The sequence below is a fragment of the Girardinichthys multiradiatus genome, chromosome 12 (genome assembly GCF_021462225.1).
Source record: "Girardinichthys multiradiatus isolate DD_20200921_A chromosome 12, DD_fGirMul_XY1, whole genome shotgun sequence".
NCBI lineage: Eukaryota > Metazoa > Chordata > Actinopteri > Cyprinodontiformes > Goodeidae > Girardinichthys > Girardinichthys multiradiatus.
Window position 1 is genome coordinate 8,248,081 of NC_061805.1, and position 26,930 is coordinate 8,275,010.

At 39.1% G+C, this 26,930-nt stretch overlaps 2 protein-coding genes across 14 annotated transcripts in view; one reads left to right on the forward strand and one right to left on the reverse strand.

The window, feature by feature from the left end:
* Positions 1–1,578: 1,578 nt before the first annotated feature.
* tango2 (transport and golgi organization 2 homolog (Drosophila)) lies at positions 1,579–24,962 on the reverse strand. Of its 4 annotated transcripts, none has more exons than XM_047380242.1 (9): positions 24,815–24,962; positions 23,303–23,425; positions 14,366–14,454; positions 12,826–12,945; positions 11,565–11,682; positions 3,678–3,745; positions 3,315–3,468; positions 3,022–3,126; positions 1,579–2,118 (listed from the first exon to the last, which is right to left on the reverse strand). In XM_047380242.1, the coding sequence occupies exons 2-9, from the start codon at positions 23,356–23,358 to the stop codon at positions 1,998–2,000; spliced, it is 831 nt and encodes a 276-aa protein (XP_047236198.1). In that variant the 5' UTR covers positions 23,359–23,425; positions 24,815–24,962; the 3' UTR covers positions 1,579–1,997. The 4 variants fall into 4 exon arrangements, with proteins under 4 accessions (XP_047236198.1, XP_047236199.1, XP_047236197.1 ...); XM_047380243.1 differs by having other exon boundaries at positions 3,315–3,465; positions 24,713–24,899; XM_047380241.1 differs by having other exon boundaries at positions 24,713–24,899.
* A 1,299-nt stretch (positions 24,963–26,261) lies between these two features.
* The window catches only part of arvcfb (ARVCF delta catenin family member b), a 336,448-nt gene continuing 335,779 nt past the window's right edge, over positions 26,262–26,930 (forward strand). For 5 of the 10 annotated variants that reach the window (XM_047381035.1, XM_047381034.1, XM_047381040.1 and 2 more), the window contains exon 1: positions 26,263–26,634. The gene's annotated coding sequence lies outside the window, so the exon portion shown is untranslated. Of the gene's footprint in view, positions 26,635–26,930 lie in introns of all 10 variants that reach the window. The other 5 variants (XM_047381038.1, XM_047381039.1, XM_047381044.1 and 2 more) reach the window with 3 other exon arrangements.

Consider the following 26,930-nt stretch of genomic DNA (forward strand, 5'->3'; position numbering starts at 1 on the left):
CGGCAATTTGACAAACGTTCATCCAAAAGTAAAAAACTAACTAATCGTAGCTTAAAATGGAGAGTGAGCATCCCCTCACTTTGTAGTTGCTCATACGGTAACGCTAGCATCGATGCTAACACGCAAACGCACAGACGTATGAAAACACACTTTGCAACCTAGTTAACAGCTCAGTAAAATGCTGAGGAAGTACTCACTGATAAATATGACAAACGTATCTCGTCTTATGGTTCTACCACCTTTTAAAATGATTTATTATTCCAACTGCCGCCATACGGTTCCAGCAGCAGACCCGCCATCTTGAGGGGAAATGCAACGGCAGGATTTACTTTTTATGATTGGTTGGTCAGCGGGCCAATCGCTGCGTCAGGCCACTGTTACCACGCAAGATTCATCCAATCAACAGATTGTCTTCAGAAGGAAGTTATGGATGCAAAGTTTTACATTTTCAGAGCGCACAGAGGATTTAGGCTTCACATTTTTTCATTGTTTTTGTTTTTATTTTATTTTAAAATTTATTTAACTGTATTGGCTTTTTCTTCTACCTGTTTTGTGATGTTGAAATAAGGGTGTTTCTTTCTGGCCGGGAGATGTCGCTATTTGCATGCCGTTTTAAAATTAGCTATATTGCCAAATTGTATAACTGAGACGAATTGAAGTTATTTTTTTAATGCTATTTTTGTGAAAGATAATATTTAAGCACCTGGTTTATCATATTTAGGCACAGATAACATTAATGACTTCACTCACCTACAGTTGCAGCCAGACGTTTACAAAAAATCATCATAAAGATAAATATTGTATTAATTTGGGGTTTTTAATAATGCATTTAATCCATTCTGTGTCCAGGATGGAATGATGATGGGTCATATATCTTCAGAAATGGTAGGCCTCATTTAAATTGTTTAAACTGGTTTCCTGACACAGAGCTGCCTGGAAACCAGTTTCAAGCATAGTGCATAGATTTTCAGTGGGGTTTTGGTAAGAGCCATTACAAAGGCTTAATGTTAGACCACTTGATCAATTCTAAAACAACTTTTTGATTAAGCTCTGGAAATTAGGTGAAACTGAATACTTTCGATGTAGTACTCATTTGTTTTTCCAACAACTGTATGCAATGCACCAGTACCACTGACAGCAGTACTGACTGAGCATGATGCTACCACCGCCATGCTTGACAGCTAGAACAGTGTTCTCAGGTTTGAAAGCCACAAGCAAAATGTTGAAACCATTTTCAGCCATTCACTGTCCCTCGTTGGCTTTTTAGCTCATTTGAGCCAAATGTGAGTGTTTGGATAAACTGCTTCCCTTGTCAAATAGTTGTATTCATTATTCAACCACAGGGATGCCATAAATGTATTACCTGAACCAACTTGCATTCAACACTGAAACATCTGTTGTAGCCAACACTGTCGTTTCAGGATTGTGTGACACCACTGAAAGACCCTAGTGGTTGTCAAAGTAATCAAACATGGAGCGAGTTAACGTCATCTGTAATCAGCAATATCAAAGTAGTTCTGCCCTCAAACTTAGATAATGTGACTTTTAAAGATCAAGTCTAAAAACTGAAAGAAAATGTATTTTTTGACAGTAATATAGATTTAATGTTAAACAGTCTGACTCCAACATTAGAATGAATCACAAGGATTTTGTGGTAACCATAATATAACAATAAATAAGACATTCTTGAGAATCCCAACAAGTTTGTTCTGTGACATGAAAATAGAACATTTTTATTCATAAAAATGTAATTGTCCTTTGGCAATTTATTTAAATTAGCACACTTAAAAAAACATTTCAAATCAAATCAAGGACAGATAATTCATGTTGCTGATGTAAATGAAGCAGCTAGCGTCTAGCTGAAGAAAATGTGCAGACAAGTTTTCCTGCTCATTGCACTGAAAAAGGGAAGGGCAGCTGCAGCAGAGTGGCCGACGGAGGGATGGAAGGGCAGGTGTTGCAGAAAGGCACAGAGTGGGTCTCCTCTCACTATGTCTTCATGCCTGGAGGTTGAACTGAAAAGAATTGGTGCTCCATTTGCTCGTGTCAAAGTCGAGCATTGTGCGCTCTGTGAAGGTGACGTTCCCTTCTGCATCTATCAGGATTATCGTGTTGGTCCTGAATGGGAAGAGAAAGGAAAAAATAACAATGGTAACTCTTAAAGAACAAGTCATCCAATAGTGATCAGCCAGGGTCAAACAGTAGCTCACTGTTTTTTATGAAGAATAAAAACATATGGTGCTTAACATAAGGTATTCTTAACCCTTAAATCTTTCCACATTTTGTCACATCACAACTATAACCTTTAATGTAATTTATGGAGATTTTATATGATTGACCAACACAAAGAAAAAATGATTTTTAAAAACCCCAACCTCTTGGCTACATTAGAGTCTGTATCTGCTAATCCACAGACTGTACCTATTCATTTTCTTACTGTGAAGGAGTGATTACAGTAGGGCAAGGGGTGTCCACCAAGTTGGCTAAAACTCGGCAAACCTGAAGCTAAAAAAACATGAATTTCATTGTAATTTTTTTTTACCTTTACATCTTTAAGAATAAACGTAACATGGAATATGTTTATAAAACAAAGTAGGCAGGCTTTTGTAGAAAATGGATCTGTAATTCACGTTAAATCTGATGAATAAAAAGTCTCACAGGTTCACCTTATCAAAGGAAAGGCATATCATTTTTGAACACTTTGGATCAATTGTTATTAGCTTTTCTGAGCAACAATAACACTACATGGGTCAGTCCTTCTTGAAAAATTGGCTGCAACTTTGTAACTGCCTGTGATGGTGCATCAAATTTGTACTGTTCTTGAACTGCAAGCGTGAGCCCCACAAAATTATTTTGGTGGCCACAAATGACCCCTGGGCCGCACTGTGGACACCTCTGGGGACTTCCAAGTCTCAATAATTGTCTGTTCCCTGCAGCCTAGGTATCCTTCCTGGCACAGCAGGTGGGAACAAACAGAGGGTGAAAGATAGAAAAGATTTGTCAAGGGTGGGAGACACTGACCTTGTGCCATAATGAGGAGAGCGGACACATACGGCTGACAGAGCCTGGATCAAGGACTTGCTGTAACCGTCACCCTGCTTCTCTTGAATAGGGTCAGGTGTGTTCCTACGAAGGGAAAAAATCTCTAAATTTCCAGACCCAAATATTTGCACTACATATTTAACCTAGATTACTTAATAAGTTGAACACTTATTAAAAAAAAGTTTTCTTTTACACTCTTAAGTGTGTGCAGGTTGATAAATCCCATCGCAGTGTGTTTTGTATCATGCTGTGTGTGTGCGTTAATCACTCACAGCTCCTCATTATTAAGGACGTTGAGCAGCTCTTGGACTAGTCCATCGCAGGACAGTGACTGGTCATTGACGATACTAGTGAAGAGCTGCTTGCCTTTCAGCAGCTTCTTCCACGGGGTATCCAGGAGGGAATTACTTAAGCCATAGATTCCTGCTGAAGAGACACATGTACAATACAGAGAAGTCTACACAATGTTTACCACTAGTCTGCTGGTGTCCTTTTGGCATGTACCTGAACAAATAACACAATCTGAGAGCAATACAAAGAGAAATGTCATGCAAACATGGACGGGTCAGTGGCCAGGAGGAGAGGTGGATGGGAGAATGAATGGTTTCTACAGCAATCATAATAAAAACACAGACCTGGATTCAGACGGATTGGTTCAGAGCTGCCTCTGTTTCCATAGTAACACACAGTGTCTTGTTTGACTCTAGATGGGACAAAGCATCATAGAAAATTAAACATTGCATTTAGAAAATTTTATGTATTTATGTGCAGGTGAGAATGCTGTGGCAAGAGTGATAATACATGTATGCTAATAAAATAAAAAAGTACAGCAAAGATGACTCTATAGGGTGAAAACAGCAGAACATAATACGTATGTTACACTATACTCTAAATAATTGGAATTAATAAGCTTGTATCACTTTAGTAAACAATTCAAATTGGAAAAAACTGAAGATACAATAACTGCAGGATTAAACATTGTGGCATACTACTGGGAAAAATGTTTGATTCAATGCTGCAAACAGCATTTAGCTAAAGTGTACGTCTCCTTTCGAACTGGCTCATTGCAGTGAATTAATTCATTTTGAAAAATCTATCCTACATCAAGGGCATCTGTCACAGATTTAGTACAGCAGGGAAAATCATAAATTATGACCAAATCTTTTGAAGTAGAAGGCCAGTGAACTTTTTGATGTCAGTTTTATGACAGCCATAGCTGTGGCATCAGTCAATCTGAAATATGTTGCAACACTGCTTCAACATCTAACCAGGGTACTATTTCATGAAGAGCTGGCAACGCAAGGACAGAGCATGCTGCCAGGCTTGTGATTGTAAAAGGGAAAATGTCATACATTAAACCTATGCATACCTATAGCTATACATAGTCTAATTATAAAACATAAACAAATCAAAATTCATTGTTTTTTAAAAATAAATAAATAAATAATTTAAAAAATCACTTATGTTCTTTGCCTATACAAAACATCCGATGTCCACAGATTGCATTAACTCAATAAACATTTCTCCAAACAGGTCCTCTGTATGGTCATCAACAACAATTGGCTATAGCAGCAGTTCTTTTTCTCCATGTATGAGCCAAATGAAGGAGAGAAGATTTGATTACAGGTGGCATCTTCCTTTATATCCACTACATGTTTGGCATTAGCTTGAAGTACCTTCTTAACGCTGCAGTAGGTAACTTTAGTAAAAATGTATTTTTTACATTTTTGTTAAAAGGGTCACTATGTCCTGACAGTAGAATATTATACAGCTGATCTGTGAAAAAAACAATCAAGCTCCTGTGGCTTCTCCCAGTGGTCCTACTGCCTTTTGCAGAAATACACTGCTCCCGGTCAGAAACAACCAATCGGAGCTAGGAGGAATGTCCTAGCAGTGTCAATCACGTTTGTGTATGCGCTGCTCACAGATTGCTTGTGTGCTGCAGTTGTGCTAATGTCTGTGCTGAAGGTGCTGTGCTAATTAATGGGGACCAAGTTTGTAGTCAAAGTATGGACAGGCCATTGACAATCTTAAGCATATTGTTGATGTTTCGTCCCTATTAGTGAATGTGTCATAACTGTTTATCCGCCGTCATCGGTGACCCTGCTTACTAGCCTGCATGTTCATGGCAGGCTAAGCTGTGGGGAAAGAGCGGTGAAGGAAGGGCTGTAGCACAGCAGAGTGCAGGGGGGCAGCTTTAAAGGCAGAACAACATCTTGTGGACACACTAACTGCAGATGAACCCATACAGTTTGAGTGGCATAACAGACAATGTACTGTAAATAGTGTTTTAACAGCTACATTGCTGCAGTGTGTTTGAACCCTAACAAGTAAAACACAGGCTGATTATGTGGAGAAAAGTGAGACGTACACAATCACGCCATGGCTGATATAAAGTAGGTTATTCCAGTGCCAGAGTTTTTTGGAACATCTGATTTTGCCATCAGAATAACAATGGTGATCAAAGCTTGAGCATTTTGACATGCGTCCAAATAGTGGCAGAATTTTGGTAGTTTTGAATGGCAGTTCTGGCTTAGTCTTAGCCATTTGCCACTGTTGTGACTGGGTAGAGTGTGTGTTCATCCTGAACGCTTGTCCCTATAGAAACAAATGAATATATTAAATGAACGTTCCCTTACAAAAGAGTATGGATGGATTACTTAAAATCATCAACAGATACAAAATGTCCTCAAGGTGGGTGCGAACTGACGCAGTTCCTGTTTGTACCCAAAATAACTTGGGTACAAAAAAAGGCCAAAACTGTAAAAGTATGTAACTGAGAAAGGAATTAATGACCAGCACCCAGCCATAAGCTTTAATATAAGCAAAACCACACCACTCTGAATAAAATATACAAGGATAGCCTTACAAAAGCATATCTAACACTTTTTAGCAGAACATGTTATATGTGTCAAAGAAAACCCCAGACAGACAGCAATCCTCTAAGCTGCCAACTGACATTGCAAAATCCTTCAGACAACAGCAATTCCACATCCTTAATATTGTTTCTTGTACCCAAAGCCAGCTAAACATCATAAATAAACAACAACAACACTGTCTGTGTTCCTATGGTGACAGTGAACATAGCAGCAATAGATGGCGTTGACACGAGGGATAACAGACACGGCTCCTACCAAGCACTGATGATAGCCATTGAATAAAAAAACAGATGGAAGTGTCATCTGAAGGAAAATAAAAGAGTTGGTGAGGGTTTTATTTGTCATCAGTTCTACAGTAACCAAGCACAAAGCATGAAATATTACTTTTGTTCTTGGTATTGTGACCTGAACTAAAGACCCCTCATGTCTGTGATGTGGATCAAATTGACCATGGAGGAAGCAGGTGGAGGGTTGGTGGAGAGAGAAGCCATTGCTGCAATGTGAAATTGGCTGGAATATTGAGGGTCCCATCAACAGGGTTGTGGGTTGATTTAGGCAAGGATGAGGAAGCAGCAGGGGATCAGGACCACTGGACACAGAAAGAGAGAGAGTAAAGAGCAAAGAGCATTTTTTTTTAAAGATGTCAGGCAGAGAGGTAATGAGTATGCTGGCTGGGAGCTGCTCTAATGAAGAGCCCTCTATGCTGGGACTGTAGAGCAATTTCCCAATCGCCAGCTGTGGTACTTGGATGAGCTTTCAGCAAAGGCAATGATGGTTACGCTTTTAGGCAAGAACAACATGCACTCATCACCTGACATCAGCAGGTACACCCACAAATACAGATATACAATAAAAGCCAGGGAAAGGAAACATAGCATCCCCCTTTAACACATGGTGTTGGCTGCAGCATGCTGAGTTGATGCTTTTCTTCAGCACAGACAGGGAATCTTGTCAGAGCTAATGGGAAAATTGATGGATACAGGGCAATTCTGGAAGAAAAGCCTGAAATAGGCTGCAAAAGAGTTAGAACTAGAGCCAAAATTCACCTTTTAGCAGGGCATTGCCCCTAAACACGCATTCAGAGCTACAACGTAATAATTTTGATCAAAGCATATTCTTGTTAGAATGACCCAGTCCAAACAGAAATCTAACTGAGAATCAGTAACTAAACTTGAAAAATTACGTTCAAAGATACTCTCCATCTCATCTGATGTTCTTAGGCAAAGACAAATCAGTAAATATACCAGTCTCTAGATGTGTAAATAGTGATCCAAAAGAATTACAGCTGTAATTGCAGTGAAAGATGATACAAAGTATTGAGTCAAGTGGGTGAATAGAAATGCATGCCACACTTTTCTGATTTTTATTTATAATAACAATTGAAAAACTATTTATGCTTTTCTTTTCACTTCACAATTATGTACTTCATTGTGTTGACGTATCAAATAAAATCCCAACAAAACACTTTGAGGCTTGTGGCTGTAACCAGACAAAATGTGGAAACATTTCTGGGGTTGAGGAATATTGTTGCAAAGCACCGTAGATCCACCTTAACTTAGTCTACTGCTGTAATTCAGCTAGGCTTTTCATATTCTGTAATAATGTTATTATATGTAATGTTTGGAACTTGTTGCCATATCAAAAAAACCATGAAGTCAAAACTTTATAAAATGCAACAGTTGGCCATGGCATTCTCCCAAAACCAACCACATTTCCCTCAGTGCTTCTGCTTGTGTTATGTGGGACCTTATCAATAAGAATATCTAAAAAATACATTGGATTAAAAAATCCTTTTTAAGGAAAAATAAATAGGTAGTTTAAAGGCCCACTTATATTTTTCATCATGAAATAATGAGCTCAGCAGAGGCTTTTAAGTTATTTTCTTTTATTTTCTACACATGAAATGTTCTTTTCTTCAAATGAAATGTTCTTTTCTTCAAATTCATTAGAAACTTGTTTTCCTTAATTTCTTCTTATTTGAAATCACTCAGTTAATGCTGAAATATACTGTGATCCATGACTAGTTTTATTCAGGACAAAGCAATGCTTTGTTCTTTAAAAGAGAATCTCTATTGTTGTACGCTTTTCACAAGGAAGAAGAAAAAGAGATTAAAATAACAAAACTCATTGTAGAGGTTCCTTTAAAACGGTTAGAGTTCATCCAGCCCTGATTCTTTGGAATATGTATTGTTGGCAGCACCACAGTGGTTCGAGTAGGTTTCTGCCAAGAATCACAACGCATGCTATTAGGCAATTAGGTTCAGCTAATTTCTGGAGTAATAATTTTAAAACCAGCTGCACTCAAGCTGGAAGCAGATTAAGTGAGGAATTTCTTAGTAGATAAACTTTAGAAGAAGTATCAAGTTCAGCAGATAGGTCTTAAGACTTTTACTTTATAGCAACGAACACCCCTAACATTGGCTCCAAATCCAAAGTTATCAGCAATATTGGAAATGGAGGATTAAAATATCAAACCAGGACTGATTTCTTTACATTTATTTCATTTTCCTTCCATTTTCATGGTTTTAGCTTCTTGGCAGGATGGCTAAAACCCTGGGAACTATAAGGTGGCCGCTGATAAAATGAATCACAACTCAATCAAACATGAGCCCATTTTCCATTGCTTGTAGAAAGCCCCAGGCTATGAAAAGCCCAGGTCGGGTTTCAATACAAATTTACCTGGGTAATTTCACTTTCCCAGGGCTTTACTTTTATGGGTAAATGGTCCTACTCTGGAGATGGTCTTTTCAGCTTTCCCTGGGCTTTACTAAACGGGCGGAGCTGTGCGTAGCGAGGCTTGGCACCAGCAGCTTCAGTAATGGTGGAGGTTAGTATAGAAAACAATCCTTTTTATACCATTACTTTGTCACAAAAAGTAGTTTTAAGATGTTTTTAAGCAAGAAATGAGACCTCAAAACTTCATCTGTGCAGTCAGTTCATCAAGAATGAGCCCATTTCAAATGTTTTTCGGTGTTTTCGGAGCAGAAGAGCTCTGCTTACAGGCTGGTCAGGATGCTGAGCTAACTGGGCAGTTGGACTGGGACTTCCCCAATGACCGCTGCCTGATCTCGGCATTCTGGGATTTCCCGGTACCTGTTATCTGTTTGTGGCGAAAGAAACTGAATATAAAGCGTTTAGTAGATATGTGGTGAATAACCACGAGTACCAGAAAATAAAACTGAATATTTTTGCCAGATATTTGTAACATTATAAGTCATTGTTGGCATTAATCATAAACTGTTGCACCACAGTTCAGTAAGACAAATGCTTTAATGCAGTGCTGATGATCAGAGCACTTAAAATTTTCCATTTATATACGATATATGTACATGCATACGTCTGTACTCTCGCCATTCCTCTTCACTCTGTACTCCTCAGACTTCCAGTACAAGACAGACTCCTGTCACCTGCAGAAATACTTGGATGATTCTGCAGTCGTGGGGTGGATCAGAGATGGACAAGAAGCTGAGTACAGGAAGGTGGTGGACCGCTTTGTGGCATGGTGTGGAAATAATCATCTCATTTTGAACGTGACTAAAATAAAGGAGATGATTGTAGATTTTAAGAGAAACAAGAATAGGTCAAACACTATTTCCATCATGGGAGAAGAGGTGGAGGTGGTGGAGGAGTATAAATACCTCGGTGTTCACCTGGACAACAGACTAGAGTGGAGATGCAACTGTGAAGCCATCTACAAGAAGGGACAGAGCAGACTGTACTTCTTGAGGAAGCTTAGGTCCTTTGGTGTTTGCAGCAAGATGCTGCATATCTTCTATACGTCCATTGTGGAAAGTGTGATCTCTTCTGCAATCATCTGCTGGGGAAGCAGCATCTGAGCCAGGGACTTTTAAAAGCTCAACAAGCTGATAAAAAAGGCTGGCTCTGTTCTGGGGACTCCTCTGGAACCTCTGGAGATCATTGTGGAAAGACGGATTCTTCATAAAATGAAGAACATTATGGAGAACTCTAAAGCTGGTCATCATCTATTATTTATCAGCTGAAACAAAATAATTATTAATTAGCTAATAATCTTTTAAACCAAATAAAGAGTAATGCCATCTACTGGTCTGAAGGTGAATTGCAGTTTTCTTCACAACTTTCCCATTCGTCACAAGGCTGATTTAAATAAACGGTCCGTAGTAATGGAAACAGAAAGTACGAGATTCCCTGGGACTCCTATTACCCGGGTTAAACTGGAGCTTTCGGTGGAAAAGGGGCTATGGTTAGAAATTATTATTTAAAGCATAATTAAGAAGAAGTCCCAATTTTTTTCAAGCCAAATAAATAGACATTTTTTCTAAATTAATTGGAAAGCCTTTATCCTTTTAAATCAAAGTGCCAAAACAAATTCTAGACAAATCAGCAGAGACAAAACATCCATTACAAAAGAAGGCTGACCTTGACCTAAACTCCAGCTGCATTTGAAATAATGTCGCCTCTGACAAATGAATAAAAGAACCCTCTAATTACAATTATAAAGTAGAGTCAGTCTCTAGCCACTCGAGGTGTTATTGATTGGGGAAGAAACACAATATTTCTTTAGCACTGCAGCGGAAAAGAAATAAATCGCTAATGTTGGTGGTTCTCTAAAAGATGAAGCCTTTCTTTCCTTCCCTGTGTTTCCTCTTTATCTGCAGTGAAATCAGCTGCCATCAGAGGTGGACCAGTATTTTATATATTTGCTTTATACTAAAAACTAGACAGAGCAGGCAAAACAGATGAGAAACAGTTTCCCGTCTTTAGAGTGAGTTGGTGCTGAAATTCCTTCACACAGCTCCAACTGGTACAGATATGAAAAGGGTATGTACAGAAAACATGAAACCACCTGATTGGGGGTGCTTTTTGTTGTGTTGGAGCTGCTGCTGTTTGGCTACCGGACAAAGATCTGCTTGGTGGATTTGTAGATATGTTGATCAAACAATGTAATGAAAGAGAAGCACAGGCTAGTTTCAGACCCCGCTAGAGGCCATGTTACTAGGATACAAACCTTCTGACTCCAAACTCCTCAGTGAAAAACTACCCCCCTCACACCTTTCTCACCCTGCAGGAAGTCATTTTAGTGTGTTTGAACGCATCTTCCAACCTTTCACTGGCAGACAGTGATACTTGTTTTCCTTGTCAGTTGCCTTCAGGGACCTCTAGCCGTACTACTATCTTAGCTTCCACTGAACCCACTTGGATTTCTCTCTCCCAAGCAGCTCACTAGGTTCACTAACTGTAGGCTGCTGAAGACGAATAAAACAGGCCAATAATTTTAATGTTGTCTAGATATTCTTTGTTTAATAGCTAGAAATGTGTCCAGGTATTACTTGTCCCGGCTCAACATATTTTAGTTATTCTTTGTGCTTAAAACGGCACATATTAAGAAGCTGTTTTGTGATTCACTTTTACACAGTGGCCACACATTTCAACAAAAGACAAAAAGCTTAAGCTATTTTAACACTAGTGTTTATTTACTAAATATCCAAAGCATTTGAAGAGTCCCAATTTTTTACCACTATGGAGATATATTTTACCTTATGAAATTACATACAGAAAGGTAATTGTTCCTTTTCCAACTATAAATATGCTTCCACGTAGACCTGACTCACCTGTGTCAGTGGAGAGAAAATAAAGGCTTATGTCAGCCCACCTTTCACTCACTTGAACTCAGCTGTAATGAGATTGAAGCCGTTGTACAGGTGGCCTTCTGCAGAGATCTTCTTCAGGTAGGAGAAGCTGTCTACATCCTTATCCATAAGGTAGTTAGATACAAGAAACCCTGCAGATCAGCAAAAGTTACTTCAAACAAAATTATTCTTTAAATTCACACTAAATAAACCAAGCTGAATTGTTAACAATAGATGCATACACTAGGGAGGTCCTGATCCAGTACCAGGCCTCAGCTCAGGGTCGTGATTGGGGCATTATTACACGATGGGTATCAGAGGAAACTCAACTCCAGGCTTCTGTTGTTGGTATATTGTGTGGATTTTATGCTAGCCATAACCCCCAGTGAGATGTACAAGCCGCATTTTAAAAATCATGGCCTATTTTTAAGGGGAACATTTGTGAAACTGTACTACAGGCCATGCAAATTTCATTGGATAATTTTTCCTAACAATCTAAGCTCTCTCATGACGAAATGTACTGTAAAGGGGAGACTACAATGACTGCTGCAGCTCACGATCTGTGTCGCTGCTCTGTGCTCATCCCCAACAGTCGGGGGGGAAGGAATCTGAAATACTAGTTATTAATTTTTTACAATAAAAGCAAAGGGCTAGCTGTAGGTTTTATCCACACACAGACTGATACCAAATTGGCAAATGTTACGAGTCATTTCAAAACAGACAGTAAACATGCTAACATTAGCCTAGCACGTCACCTAACCACTCCGAAATGAAACATCATCAGTAACATCAGTAACAGCGAGAAGTTCATTGAAGGGTGTAACTGTTTGAGTCAGACGTAATGCACGTTTCAATTGATGTCATATCAAAACACAATAGGTTTCTTAGCCTCGTTGACCCGTGTTGGAGCAGCGTATTAAGGCCGAGCTGCAGCAGCTACCGTTGGCACAAAATATCTGTTGCTGTCAGGAAAACCAGACACAGCAGCCTCCTGAACATCATTGGTGAGTAAGTTAAACCAGTTAACACAACATTAATTTAAACCATGTAAACACTGATAAAGATTTAGTGTGTTATTTTAAGTGCTAGCGAGGTATTAGCATATTCACGTCAGTATTTTAATCAAGGACTAGGACAAAAGCCTCCCTAAAAGAACCAAACAACAAACGCATTGATTCTGAACAGGTTGATTAACAACTAACATCACAGACATGCAGGACGGTTAATAGGAGTTTTGGGCCAGCATGTAATCAGTACATATACTCACTGCGGAGACTACGCCAACGCAGGCTTACCTCTTCCTTGTGCATTAGAGTTAGGATGTCCTTCCATGTAGTTTGTGATGGCAGCCAGCTTGCCCCTCTTGCTAATTCCTAGCCATGATCCACCTTCTTTACCATACTCTAGGTCCAGACCTGGTAGGAGGAATTAGTGGACTGTTTAATCTACAGAGCCCTGGAAAGGTGTTCGTATTCCTTCAATTATTTCACATTTTGCCACATTACAAACACAAACCTGATTATATTTTACTGGAATTTTATGTGGTTAACATAATTCCATGCGAAGTGTAAGGAAAATCTGACAAGTATGGGTTGCATTCCAATCCAGCTCCCTTTAATTTGATTCCTCTACATATAATTTGGTGCAATCATTTGCTTTCAAAAGTCACCTAATCCGTAAATCTGTAAATAGTGGACTCTGTGTACTAAGGGGCGAGGTGAAGTTTAATTTCAGCATTAATAACTTCTGTGAAGACCTCAGATATCTGTTAAGAGCAGACTGGTCCTAAAAAGAATCTGACAAGAATCTGACAAAAACTGACATGTTATAAACTTTAACAGACACCTTTTATTAAAATAAAGACCTTAAATCTTTGGTGTTATTTTAATAAACATCTCAATTAATGACTTCATAATGAAGTAAAGCTTATCCAGTTTAAAATACACTTTTTAAATCATTTTAATTATACCTTACATCCTTTATGATTGTATGTGTAACATGGGCCAAGAAATAGCAAAAACTTGGTCCTGTTAACCAGATAATACTGAAATATTTTTCAGTATTACCAGGATTTTTATATAGCAAGGACTACTTTAACATGTTGCATCCCCTTAAATGAAACCGAGTCAGCCCATAAATCAATTAGCTTCTTCCTTTCTGGATTACTCTTCTCCTTCTCTTCTTCACATTGTCCTATTAAAGGTGAGTATGTCTGCAGTGCTTCCTGGTGATCAATTAAGACAGGTCCTCTCCACTGAGAGCTAAATGGTCCCATTCCTCTTGGGGGGTAGATAGCTGCACAGATCCCACTGGGAGCTGTGGCTTACTTCCCTTCATGGTTTGTCTCCTTCAGGGTCCTGCTGCTGCCCCCCCTCCCCTCACGCCAACACTACAGATAAGGCAGGGCCATTTATTCCCGTCACATCGCATAAAAACAGCCATCAATTACGGACCCGCTGGTGGAGTCCTGACCCCTCTATTAAAGCGGTGAGAGTAGATTGATAACCAACGAGGTTATTTCTGTGTTTCCTTCTCACACAGGAAGAAAACAGAAATAAATTGTTTAAAAAAAAACAGCAAATGATTGATTTACTCTGTTTGGTTAAAATGTCCATTGGGCACCTGCAAATTGAATGTAGTTTACCTTAAGGTGGGTGGTGCTGTTCTATGGAAAATGAGAGGAAAACTATATTGTGAAGTAAAAGACAAATTGTTCCTTGACTATTGAAAGCCATTAGGTGAAGAATGTAAAGGCAGTCAGACAGTGATTAAAGGCTGTAAATATTCTGTAACTTGGATATTACATAGCAGCCGGTCTCTAATATACCAACTCACCACTGAGGATCTCACTGTTGGTCCCCCAGAAGTCTGCAGCTTTGGATGGTCTGTTGTAAAACTCATCTCTATTTGCAGCCAAAATTAGCCTGAGGAGAATGACAGAGCAGTCACAGAAGGTATTTTGTTAGATTTGGTCAATGAGCACAAAGCTACTGAGCCTTCTGGTGACAGGTGAGGGTTTTTTAAATGCACTGAAATAAGTCACAGATTTCAACATTATTAATCAGAAGGCACTGGGTGGCTCAGGAGGCGGACATGTTCTGTGTTTTTAATACCGAATTTATCTTAAATATCAAGTGAAGCAAAAAATGTGTCCTTTATTGTAACAATGCTTCTACTACCGTTGCATAATCTGTTGATTTCCCTTTAAATGGTGACACATTTGTAGGGAGAATCCATTTATGGACTTAGATGCAGGCTATTTAAGTTGCACCCATGAGAAACTTCCTAGATCCTCTCTACCAAAGCTTATTCTGTACTGACTCTTGTTAAGTGTATTATAGGACTGAATGATTAATGTTCAGAGAAACAAGACATTAGCAGTTTATTCTCTTAGTGTGTGGGAGAACTCTACACAGCCACATAAGCTTGGCACCTCCTCCCCATCTTGGTTACACACTGCTATGGGATGGCATCCCAGTCCTCAAAAAGCATCACAAGTCAGTCAACGTGGTTGTGTTGGTCACTGTGGCACAAACGACACACCTGAGGTGACTCCACAAGCGCTTAATGGGGTTAGAGGTCAGAGTTTGGTCTCTAAGAGGGGAAATATGAGATCTGCCACTGGTTGCAGAATCTCAACTTATCTTTTTTTTCACTGAGATTTCCTGCTGCTCAACCCACAAATGCATTTATGTGACACTATTTAAGGTGAAATAAATAGGACTTCCAACAGCAATATTTATTGGCAAGAACTCTTGTTAAAAGAATCAATCAACAAAACTCCAATGTTTTTAGGTTAAGGTTACAAACACAGCCAGTATGATTTTTAGAGAATTGTAAATTTCAAAGACTCAGCAGAGAGAGAGAGCTTGTTATTGTAATAGAGAAACATGACATTAAAGAGGTAAAAGTGATCTAAAATTGAACGCCAAAATAAACGAACCTATACTTCACTTGAAGCTCCCCTGATGTAAATGACCACTACGGATGTGCCCATTCTCTATTGGATTTTAATGGCGTTCCATGACTTCAACACAAATATTTACTGCTGAAAGCTAATGTTAACAGCCGGAACAGAAAACTGGTCTACAACGAATCTCCTTCAGTGGGATTGGCAGAGTGTGCAGGCAGGTTAGGCTAAGTGCTGAACTTTGACCCCGTTATCATTCAGACTGACACAGTGAGTAATGATGCCATTATGTTTATGCCATTAAAAAGAGAGACTATGTATCTGCTGCTACAGCCGTTACACCCTGCTAGCCTGTCACCATAAGTAAAGTACATTCACAGTGAAACAGAACACCACAGCAGGTCTACAGTACCGGCAACTTTTATTAGCACTACTGTGAAGATTTATAAAAAGGCTTTTAATGAACTCATCTTTTAATGCAACAGCCTCATTTTCCTTTTTAAAGAGAAACATTAACTTTAATATGACCCTAACCCTATATTATTTCAGTGCAGAAAAAAAATCCCATTTTAAGAAACGACTGGTTTTAACAAAATCACTGGGGAAATTATTAGTTTTACAGTTTCCTCAAAATAAATGTAACTGAAGCCTTTTTTTAAATGTATACTTTGCTTTCCTAATTTAATCAGAGCTCATTTGAACTTCAAATCAATTATCCATGACTTGCTGTTTCCCTGGGGTATAAATACACCGTGACACAGAGGCAAATACCACTAGACTTGACAGGGACCCATATTTATGTTGTGACCAGGTAAAATAGCTCACTGTTGTAAAACTGCAGCACAGTCACCAAGTCTCCATGACAACCATTAAACACTATGTACATGTCAACCGGTTGTTTGGAGGTAAGACCAGAAAGAAAGCGTTTTCTGTCCTACCATCACAAATGTAAACATGTGGAGTTTGCTGAAATATGTTTGGACTTTAACTGGAACTGTGTGTTGGTCAGGCGAGAGTCAGACTGAGCTTTTTAGCAACAAACCCTACAAGTAAATTTGGTGTGAAACAAAAATGTAAATACATTAAAAAGTATCTTATGTTCATTGTTAGGAGGATCAGTGATGCTGTGGGATGGGTTTTCTTCCAAAGGCCCATGAACTATTATGACATTTTGAATAGAAATATGATGAATTCTACCCGTGAACTGAAAAAAACTCGTTGGCTTGGTTCCATGTTATGCTCAATGACCAGGCTAACCAACATTAGCAACACAAGCTGATAAAGTATCTCTCTGCATCCTGTAAACTCAACACTGCACCAACATGCTCAAGATAACAGAGGCTACATAACACAATCATGTTTAACCGAATTAAAAATATAAAAATGAACAGTAATACAAATAAACAGTTTACCATCACAGCTTTGCAATATTTTAAACATGTGGCAGCCCTAATTAATGCTGAGGATTTTGCCACTTACATTTTAGACTTCAGGGCTTTTCCTGTTTATTTTTGCAACTCTGAACATGGATATTGCAACATATTCATCACAAAATAGCAAAAATCCAGCTCCTGTTACACTGCTGTTTAGAAATGGCTGTCAGGAAAGCAGCACTTAGAACTTTGCTTTCACGGAGGTGTTACTTAAAGCACTGCTGTAGCTTGAAACAAATGAAATGTTTATTTGTCAACAGAAATGAACATTTTACCTCTAAATTCTATTTCCATTTATTTTTATTTATTTACATACAAACTTGCATTTTATAGAATCTTATTGGCAAATATTGCAATTCTGCAAAGCAGAATGGCTTAAACTGACAATAAATGCACTGATTTAATCAACAGTTGAGCTTGGCTGTGGTCCACTGATAACTCTTTCAAGATGGCCGCTAAAACACAAGACCAGACTATCCTAATAGGGGTGTACCAAAGGCTAATGACAGCTTCTTGCAGCCGCGCTATGTGAGTCACCACTGTTACTGGAAACAAAGCAAACTCTAATGATGCTACTCAGGGCAGAGCATCTGCTATCGGCTCTTAAAGGGACGACCCCAGGCAAGCATCTCCATTCACAGTGTCAGCCAGCCAGCTGTATCATGATAGAGGCATGGTGGGAACCAGAGAAGGATTTTTTTTGTCCAACAAATAGAGCTTGTGAGCTCGTGTGAAACATGCCTTACAATGTTTGTGTGCCCCTGGTGATTTATCTCAAACCCTGAGGAAAGCTGGCATGCATATGAATTCTATGAATAAACTGTAGTTGTGTTTATTTGTTGTTCACTGATAACACAGAATTTATTTTTGTATTTGTAGACTGGGAAAAACCATTATTTCAGTGGCAAATCCGGGTGAGTGACAAAAAAATACATAGAGTCACCTAATGGTAGGGTGCAGGTTTAGTAAAGTGAGTGGGCGCCAGCCTTCCTGAATAAAAGATGTTTGAAAGAAACTTTACAAAATATAGTCAAAAAATTGCCAATGCCGGCGAATTTTCTGCAACAGATACAAAGGAGGTAGTAGGGCATTACATTCTCAGTATTGATCTGACAAATACTGAGCCAAAATGGAGGAACACGATAGAAAATCATTTTTATTTATGAAAAAGCTTATACAACTACCTTTAGCAGCTATATGTTGTATTACTTGTTTTTAGTATGAATGTGTTTCTGAAGTCATGTGGAGGAATTCTACCTTATTCTTCTACCCAACAACGCCTTGTTTGATTAACACTTGGGCTGACCAATCAGGTTTTTACTGACTGATACAGATTTCCAGTTTTCATTAAGATCTGACCTTCCTATACTGATTTTGAGAGATGTGGATTTTGTTTTATTATTTGAAGGACTATAACACAAAACTGTTCAGCTGAAAATGAAGGACTTCCAAGATTATCACAGTTTTTCTAACTATTATCTGATTTAAATGCACTCAAGAAAGTATATTAAGGTAAAAGTTGTTGGTTGACGTGTCGATAGTCCAAACTGGGGTTTTATTCTTGGTATTTGGCCAACCTATCACCAACCACATCTGTTTAAAAGAAAAATGGTCAGTGGCGATCTCTTGCCAACTGATTGGTGCATTTCTGGTTTTTAATTAGTTTTTTATGACATAAGACAAGAAACGTAAAAGTCCATGTCCTGTTGTCTATTAGTAAGATGATACACAAGAAAACTTTGAAAAAAAATTTGAGAACCAGAGCACTAAGTCCTTTAATGAGGCAGCAGACGATGGAAAAGATTCAAGCCCCAAGAACAAACAGTTGGTATGATGAGAACCTAATAAATGATGGTGGAAAAGACTGAGGTAGAAAGAAAGGACAAGCCAGTAACGGAGTAACCAACTGCCAGTCATAACAGAGTGGAAGCAAATTACAACATACCGTATGTTCCTTCCAAAGACATGATTATTCCTCTTATGCAGGCAGTGAAGGAATATTTAATGTTACACACAGTTCCTGCTGTTTGGCCTAGTCTTTGTTGAATAAATAACAGGTGTGTGAGGTTGTATTTGCCAGTTTTCAAGGCTGGCAACAATTATAGTATTTTTACCAAGCTGAATGAGGATACATCATTTGAATTGCAGTCCACCATCGGTTCACAACGTGCTCCACAAAGAGAGGAAACCTGTTTAAACACAGCTCTCACAGCAGCTGTATGTAAGGGAGCCACTATTTTTGTGATCGGTTTATTGCTTATTTATATTTTGATTGCTTTACTTATGGATTCAATAAATGCAACAAAGCACTACTGTGGCTTTAAATAGGTCACAAGCACATTACATTGCTGCTTGGGGAATAAGTTTTGTTGAGCCAACTTGCAAAAGCAGGAAAATACCAATACAAGCCAGAAATTGGAATTTAAGATAGAGAAATAACAGCATGTGGACAGTCATTTAGGCTGATTGGGATGCCATTTAACTCCTGCAGAAACACTACTGGTGTTTTGTTTGGTAAGGGATTAATAATTGCACCTAATAAAGCTGCAAATTAGTTTTAAAAATGCTGAATATTCTAGTTTTCTATTTGCAAACTATACTAGGCTAAACATAAATGTATCAGGACACAATGCATTTCACCTCTCCCCAGGTCCCTGTTAGTACTCATTACACAGCTCTGCTGTCCTCCCTTAGGCAGGGTCAGGGTTGCAGAAGGACCATGGCCAGGCAGAGTGTTCGCCCTTAACCTCTGGGGGAATATTATAAGCTTGATCTCCGTATTGCACCACAGCCCACACTGACGGCTTGTAGCTCGCCAGTCTTCGCTTCCAACTGAGAAGAGTTACCATTTACTGCTGGGCACGGCACATAGAGACTGCAGAAAAAAATCCAATGCCTTCATAAAAACTGAGGTCTTACATTTTTTTTTATATGAATAACTGTCAGAACAAAGCTTTTGTTGAGGAAGTCAGTTTAACATGTGAGTTGTAATACATTTTAATTATTATTGTCAAATGAATCTCATCTGAACCTCTAACTGAAAACACGCTTACAAATCACACAGCAAATAAACCCCCAAAACATACACTGTATTCCCAAAAGTATTCGCTCGTCTGCCTTCACATCCCTTTCCTAATCCATAAAGTTTAATTTGAAATGGACCCACCCTTTGCAGCTATTAAAACATCACATCCTCTGGGAAGGCTTTCCACAAGGCTTACTGTGTTTATAGGAGTTTTTGGCTATTCAAACAAGAGCATTTGGGAGGTCAGACACTGATGTTGGATGATATGGCCTGGCTCACAATCTCCACTCTAATTCATCCCCAAGGATCTCTATCAGGTTGACGTTAGGACTCTGTGCAGGTCAGTTAGTTCTTCCACAAAAAACTCAGTGATCCATGTCGTTATGGACATTGCTTTTTGCAAAGGTGCACATGTTGGAACAACCTCCCCAAACTGTTTCCACAATGTTGGGAGCATTAATTTGTCCAAAACGTCTTGGTATGAAAGCATTATGATTTCTTTCAACTGGAACCAAGGTGTCGGGTCCAATTCATGAAAAACAGCCAAACTTTACACAGTCAGGAAATGACTGTTCTCATGGAAAGTGCCAAACCCAGACTCATCCATTAGATTGCCAGACAGAGAGGCAAGATTCATCCCTCCAGAGAACACGTCTCCACTGCTCTACAGTTTATTGGCAGACTACTTTACAGCACTTCCTTCAATGCTTGGAGCTTTTTTGGCAATGTAAGGCTTAGATACTGCTGCTCACCCATGGAAACCCATTCCATCTCTCTTTATATGATTATATTATTCTTGAGCTAGTCTGAAGGCCACATGAAGTTTGAAAGTCAGTATCTATTGACCTTGCAGAAAGTTGCCTACCTCGGCAGACTATGTGCCTCAACATCGACTAACCACCCTCGGATTTTACATGGCCTTCCAGTGGCCGCTAATTCCAATCATTTCCACTTTGTTATACAGCCGCTAACAGCTGACTGTGGAATATTTAGTAACGAGGAAATTTCACCACATGACTTATTGCACAGGTGGCATTGTATCATGGCACCAAGCTGGAATTCACTGAGCTCAGGAGAGCGACCCATTCTTTCCCAAATATTTGTAGAAGCAGTCTGCATGTCTAGGTTCTGGAGGTGATTGGAAAACCAGAACTAAACAATTAGGAGGGGTTAGGACCTACTTCTGCTTTACAGATGGGCATCTGCGGTGATAACTCTTAATAACCGTTAAAAATCGGTACTGTTTTGGATGCAGCATCCAACAACGAGATGTTACTGCCTGTTCAGTGAAACAGGCAACAAAAGCTTTGCAGGCTGTATCAAAGGACTGTGTCTAAAAACACCTGGACAACTATTTTAATCAGCGCAGGAATTAATGAACAGACAAAACAAACATACAAGTATCGAAACAAACACATTTATAAATAAATACATAACTAATTAAATCACTTCAGAGTTCTGTCAACAACATGATCAGCCCGGACTACAGTACAGTAAATAACCAGTTAGTGTTAGGATCACTATGTTATCAGTACCAACGTGACACTGTCAGAAGATCACCAAAATGTTCATATTTTCTATCAGCCTACGGAATGTCAGAATGCTACGATAGCCGTACAGGCTTCAAATCCATCAGGTGATGGTGGAGATGACCAGTGGGTCACTGCAGACTAGCAACGGGCTAACTGAAATTAACACAGCAGCTGCAGCCCAACAATTTTCATTGTAGTAGTTCAGCAAACCTTAAAAGAAAACTACATTTCTTTTTAGATCATAAAAGAAAAAGTGGTTATAATAGAAAGAGATAAAGTCCAAAATGACATAAAGCCAAAAAAGCCCTGTCATTGAAATGAAATGGACCAAGTCACTTGTTTTATATTGTCTGCCTTCAGCGATTGTGCTGATTCTCACTCTGGGGCCTTCTGGTGGTTGTTTTGCGTGGCAATGCCTGGTGGCCCCATCTCTGTTGTGTCCCACCCCTGGCATTGATACCACTGGCAGCAACATCCTGTCTCATTATTTCTGGAAGAAGCAGCAGCACCCTCCAACAGGTTGTAATTCTGGGGCACTCTGATGCACCTGTTGTGAGAGCCTCTTATTTATCTTTACTGATTTTTTCCTGTTAAAGCAGCTAGGCTCCATCTATTGCGTTTCAGCCTGACAGACAGTGAGTTCACAAAAAGGGATTCAACAAAACCCTTTTTGAAAAAGTTAACTGGTTATGAGGCAGAGATACTTGAAACTACCACATCCAATCTTCTTACACCATCTGGGCCATGGATCCCCAACCAAGAGCAGGCTGACCAGGCACATTTTCCAGTTAATTTTCAACTGTTTTTCTTTTTTCCTGTTTTAGAGCTTTGCCACAACCCATGGACTTCCTGTTTGCCAAGGTTAAATTATCCCAGCAGTGATGTATAGGCTTCGTGTTTAATTTTGCTTAAAGAAAAGCAGCAGATAAAAGCTCCTAAATATTCTTCTAAAGAGTTAGATACAGAAATGAAAACCAAAGTGCAGGTCTTTTTAACTCACCTCACTCTAAATGTATTGGTGGAGTTGAAATTCAAATGCCTTTCTGCAACATGACTGTGAGTGACTGAGCCCAGTAACTTGTAGAATGTTTTATTGAACAATGTTTTATTGCTTTTTATAATCTGTGAAGTCCTGCTGGAATACTTTGCTGTTTTAAGTTAAATGAGCTCCTGTGTCACAATCTATTAAAATATGTCTATTTATGTCTCCCACTCTGTTGTATCCAAGCTGTGATTATAAAAGTGATAAGGATAAATGTTCTGCAAAATCCGCATTTTGTAAGATGGCTGATACATGAGCTGAGTTGTGACATTTTCCCCTTAACTATAATTCAATTTTCACTGAAATCTTACATAGCTATTTCACAGTGAGTTTCTTCAGATTCAACATGTATTTCATCTGCAGAAATATCATGGAGGACATTTTAAAGTTAATCTCTATAAATAGTTACGTAACAAAAATGCAACCCAGGTAGATTTTTTTTCCCCAACTCAGAAACGTTCCTGGACAGCACCTTAAAACAGCATCAGTCAAAGCTCCTACAACCAACTCCAAGCGACTGGGAGTTACACACAAACAAACCACTGTATTACTTAGCTTCTAGAACTGGCAGGCTGTTATGTTATGCATTGATCTGAGAACTGCCTTAAAACATAAAGCTAGCTGCCTTACTTGTGAGTATTTTATGAGCTTATTCATAGTTAATGTAAATGCATGGGCACAGTGGGAATTGGACTGGTTATTCCAGAGTAACTAATAAAGGTAGCCCGGCCCTTCCTGGTCTTCCTACTCAAAATCAGATTAACGACATTAAGCTTCCTTAACTCTTTTAGGACGTTTTTACATCGAAGCATGGAGCATCTTTGCCTTACCTGTAGGCATTTTTGGATGCAGGCCGGGGATCGAACTTTAAGAAGATTATACACATGGATGTTCTCAGACTTGATGACAGGAGTATCACTCAATCCACATCTGTCTTCAATTAAAAGGTTTATCTGAGGCAAAAGAGAAGAGGATGAAAAACATTGTTGCCTGTGCTTAGACCTGAAAGGGTATAATAAGGCTATTTCAAAGTGCACTATTTTCACCACTGACACCATACTGGGTGAGTCAACATAAAGGTGCTTTTATAGTGGAAAAAAAATTATAGTTTACACACATGAAACAAACATACCACACTGTTTACTGGAATTTGAACTGTATCTAAAAAGGTCATGACCTACTCCTTAATAGGTACAAAGAACTCCATGTAGTGAAACATAAATTTAAGCACATTTTACAATGAACTCTCAGCTGTACCATCTCCACCCATTGAAGGCTATAGTGACTAGCAAAAGTATTCATACGGTGTGAACCTTTTCACAACTTTTGCCCATTCTTCTTTGCCAGGCTTAAGATGTGCACAGGTAAACAGTTGTCCTGTCGACAGATTTTTCCACCCGAGCTGTGCATCTCTGCCACTCCTAAAGAATTACTATGGGTGTCCAGGCTGTCAGTTCAGGTTGATGGCCATGTCTTGGTAGACTTAGGGTTGTTGCACATTCTTTCCGTTTCCAGATGATGGATTGAACAGTATTCTGTGAGATATTCAAAGCTTGGGATATTGCATAATAACCCAAGTCTTGCCATTGAACTTTCTTATAACTTTTTCCCTAACCTGTCTGGTGAGATCGTTGGCCTTCACGATGCTAACTTATTAATGCTGTGATCCAACAAACCTCTGAGGCCCTGTACAGCAAAATAAACACAGTGGGACATCTGAAGGCGACTGATCGCACTGAATTTCATTTAGGGGAATCAGAGTAAAGAGAACTAAACACAAATGCATGCCACAGTTTTTTGATTTTATTTGAATGAAAAACATGTGCTCTTTTCCTTGCTCTTAAAAATTATACACTTGTTTTACATTAACTCCAAATGAAATATGTTGAGGTTTGCCAGTGACCGAATGCCAGTAAGTTCAAGCGGTGTGAATACTTTAGCAAGGTACTGTACCTAACAAGCTAAAGGATAAAGGCTGAGAGCTTCACCGTATATTCCACTTTATCGTTTACAATAAAAAAGGTCGAACTGAGTCGGCGAATGACATTGACAGAGACTATCGGTATTCATTTGTCTGAGCTTGCTATTCAGAATTCACAAACATAACTGTATTAATAATCGATGATGAAGGCTACTTTCGACATAACTTAAACCAAGTTAAGTCGCTGCTTAATAACTAGCTAACGCTAGCATACCAACAAGGCACTGCGATAAACACCAAGGGAAGTTCAGCTGCCTACCTGACCAAGGTGACACTACAGAACAGACATGGTCATTTGTTCAACAAAGTGTTTCCCAATCGGATTGAGCACCATTTACTGCTAAGAGCTACTATTCCGTACCCATTCACATTCCTTGTTGACAACTAAAAGGAAGCGCTTCCAAACAGTCGCCTCGATTTGTTCTTTCGGCCTCGCCAACGACGTTTGTCTGATTCACCATTAACCCCGCCTATCTGAGCATTTTAAAATAAACAAAACGAGCGCACATCTAACAGGGCAAAGCGTTTGGACGTTATCCATGGCTCCGCACCATTTAGCCTTCGGGGAGGCAAGCGAGACGCCATTTAGGAGGAGTTTACGCTCCACTTCAAACAACATAGCAATATTAGGCGGAGAATGTTGCACGGCCATCAAGAATGTGACCGATATGGAGTAGATGTCCACATTACTCTGCTGGCTTGTAATAATCAAACAGATTCAGTTAGTCTGCGTAACACAATTAATTTCAGGCAATGCGTTAACCTGCACGTAATCTTTGAAGTTTAGATTTTTATTTCCCTCATTTAGGTTGTCAGCAGTTTATGACCTAAAGAATTTTGACGCTGAATGACACATCTGCGATCCATTTAAGAGTTAAACGCTTCTCTTCCATCCAAATCAGACGACGGCTGGCGGTTAAGGACCACGAACTGAACCGTTGAAGACGCATCGGCTTCGTTGCTCATTAGAAACGATACGTCAGTGCGTCCGCCATATTGTGAGTGTCAGGTTAGCCGCTGAAACCCAAACAACTAAAGGGATGATTAGAACATTTAGGAATAACTAAGATATACGGTCAACAATTTTTGATAAGTCGTTTTTATACAATAATATATAATCACACACAACTATCAATTTAACAAAAAAGGATGATCAGCCAGACAATAAATAATATTCGCAAAACATAATAAGGTGCAAGAACGCGCTTTAACCGTCCTTCAGAACCATTACAATTAATTTAATTTTGTTTATACGAACTAAACTTATTGAGTGTTACTATTTCGTTTTATATGGAGGTGAAATCTCCTAATCTGTTTTTTATCCATTTTTTCTTATTCTTCTTCTAATTATTATTATTATTATTATTATAGAGTTTTATACAATACATTTAAATAAGCGAACCCATGACGCTCGTTTGGCAGATTAAAAGAATCATTTGAAAATAACCTTTAGCAGGTACTAAACATACTTTCATTAAGCCAACATTTCCGCATCAAAATGTTTTTATCGGTCTGTGAAATATTCTAATCCAAAATGTCCTGTTTTGATTTTCTGTAAGTGAAAAACATTCATGGTTAACAAAAATAAAGGCTTGATAAAATCAGTGTGTAGTTAATCGTTATATGCGTTTCGCTGAACATAAATGCAGTTTTCAATACCAGTGCAATTTAAGGAATACGACTATATTTGACTATATAAGGTATTTTCAGCAGCGCAGTTGACTGAACTCATTAGAGTTAATAACATATCCCGAGGATAATCTAATTATCAGTGAGAAATTTCCTCCAATACTGGTCGAGTGGCGGTGGGGCGGAGACACACCGTGACCGACAGCACCAGCACTTTTGTTGATGAGGGATAAAGCCTGCTCTGCTTTTCATTCAACTCAACGTCGCAGTTGATCATTTACTGTTAATAATAACCGCTTCGAATGCAACTTTGTTGCCAGTTGAGTTACTTTAGTTCTCGTACGAGACTCTCGACCGAGGAGACACACAAAGCTGGCAGGTACCACCGGAGATTTTGGAGATTTAAAAAAAAAAGAAACGAGTAGTCTCTGCTGCAGCCAAGTTGCATGCAAAATAACGGTTTTCCTCTGAGGCTCCGGGTCTACTCCGCTCCTCACAGGGGGCAGCGTCACTTCGCATTCGAGGACAACGATATGAACAGGAGAAACTGAGGTACAGTTGCAATACAATACAGCTCCCATTCTGTGCGCTGGTTATAATGCCAAGTTTTAGCTTGTGTCGTCGCTGCTCAGTAGGAGGTGGGTGTGACATAAATTAAATAGCAAGCATGTACTAAAACAGTCAAATAGCACCGGAAACGCTACATGGAACTGCGCGCTTCCATACAGAGGAATTACTTAAGGAACCGTACTGGATAGGACGCAAGAACCTGCTGTGTTTCAGCTTTGTTTACAGGGCTCTAGTTAAAATGAGACTTGGAGGGATGATTTTAATGTTAATGAGGGATT

Excerpts from the sequence above, each read along its gene's own strand:
- tango2 (XM_047380242.1), bottom strand. The coding sequence starts at position 23,358 with ATGTGTATAATCTTCTTAAAGTTCGATCCCCGGCCTGCATCCAAAAAT. Across the intron at positions 3,746-11,564 it reads CTCATTACAGCTGAGTTCAA|AGTCAAACAAGACACTGTGT; the intron begins GTGAGTGAAAGG and ends TGTCCCATCTAG. Across the intron at positions 2,119-3,021 it reads TCTCCTCATTATGGCACAAG|GACCAACACGATAATCCTGA; the intron begins GTCAGTGTCTCC and ends CTTCCCATTCAG.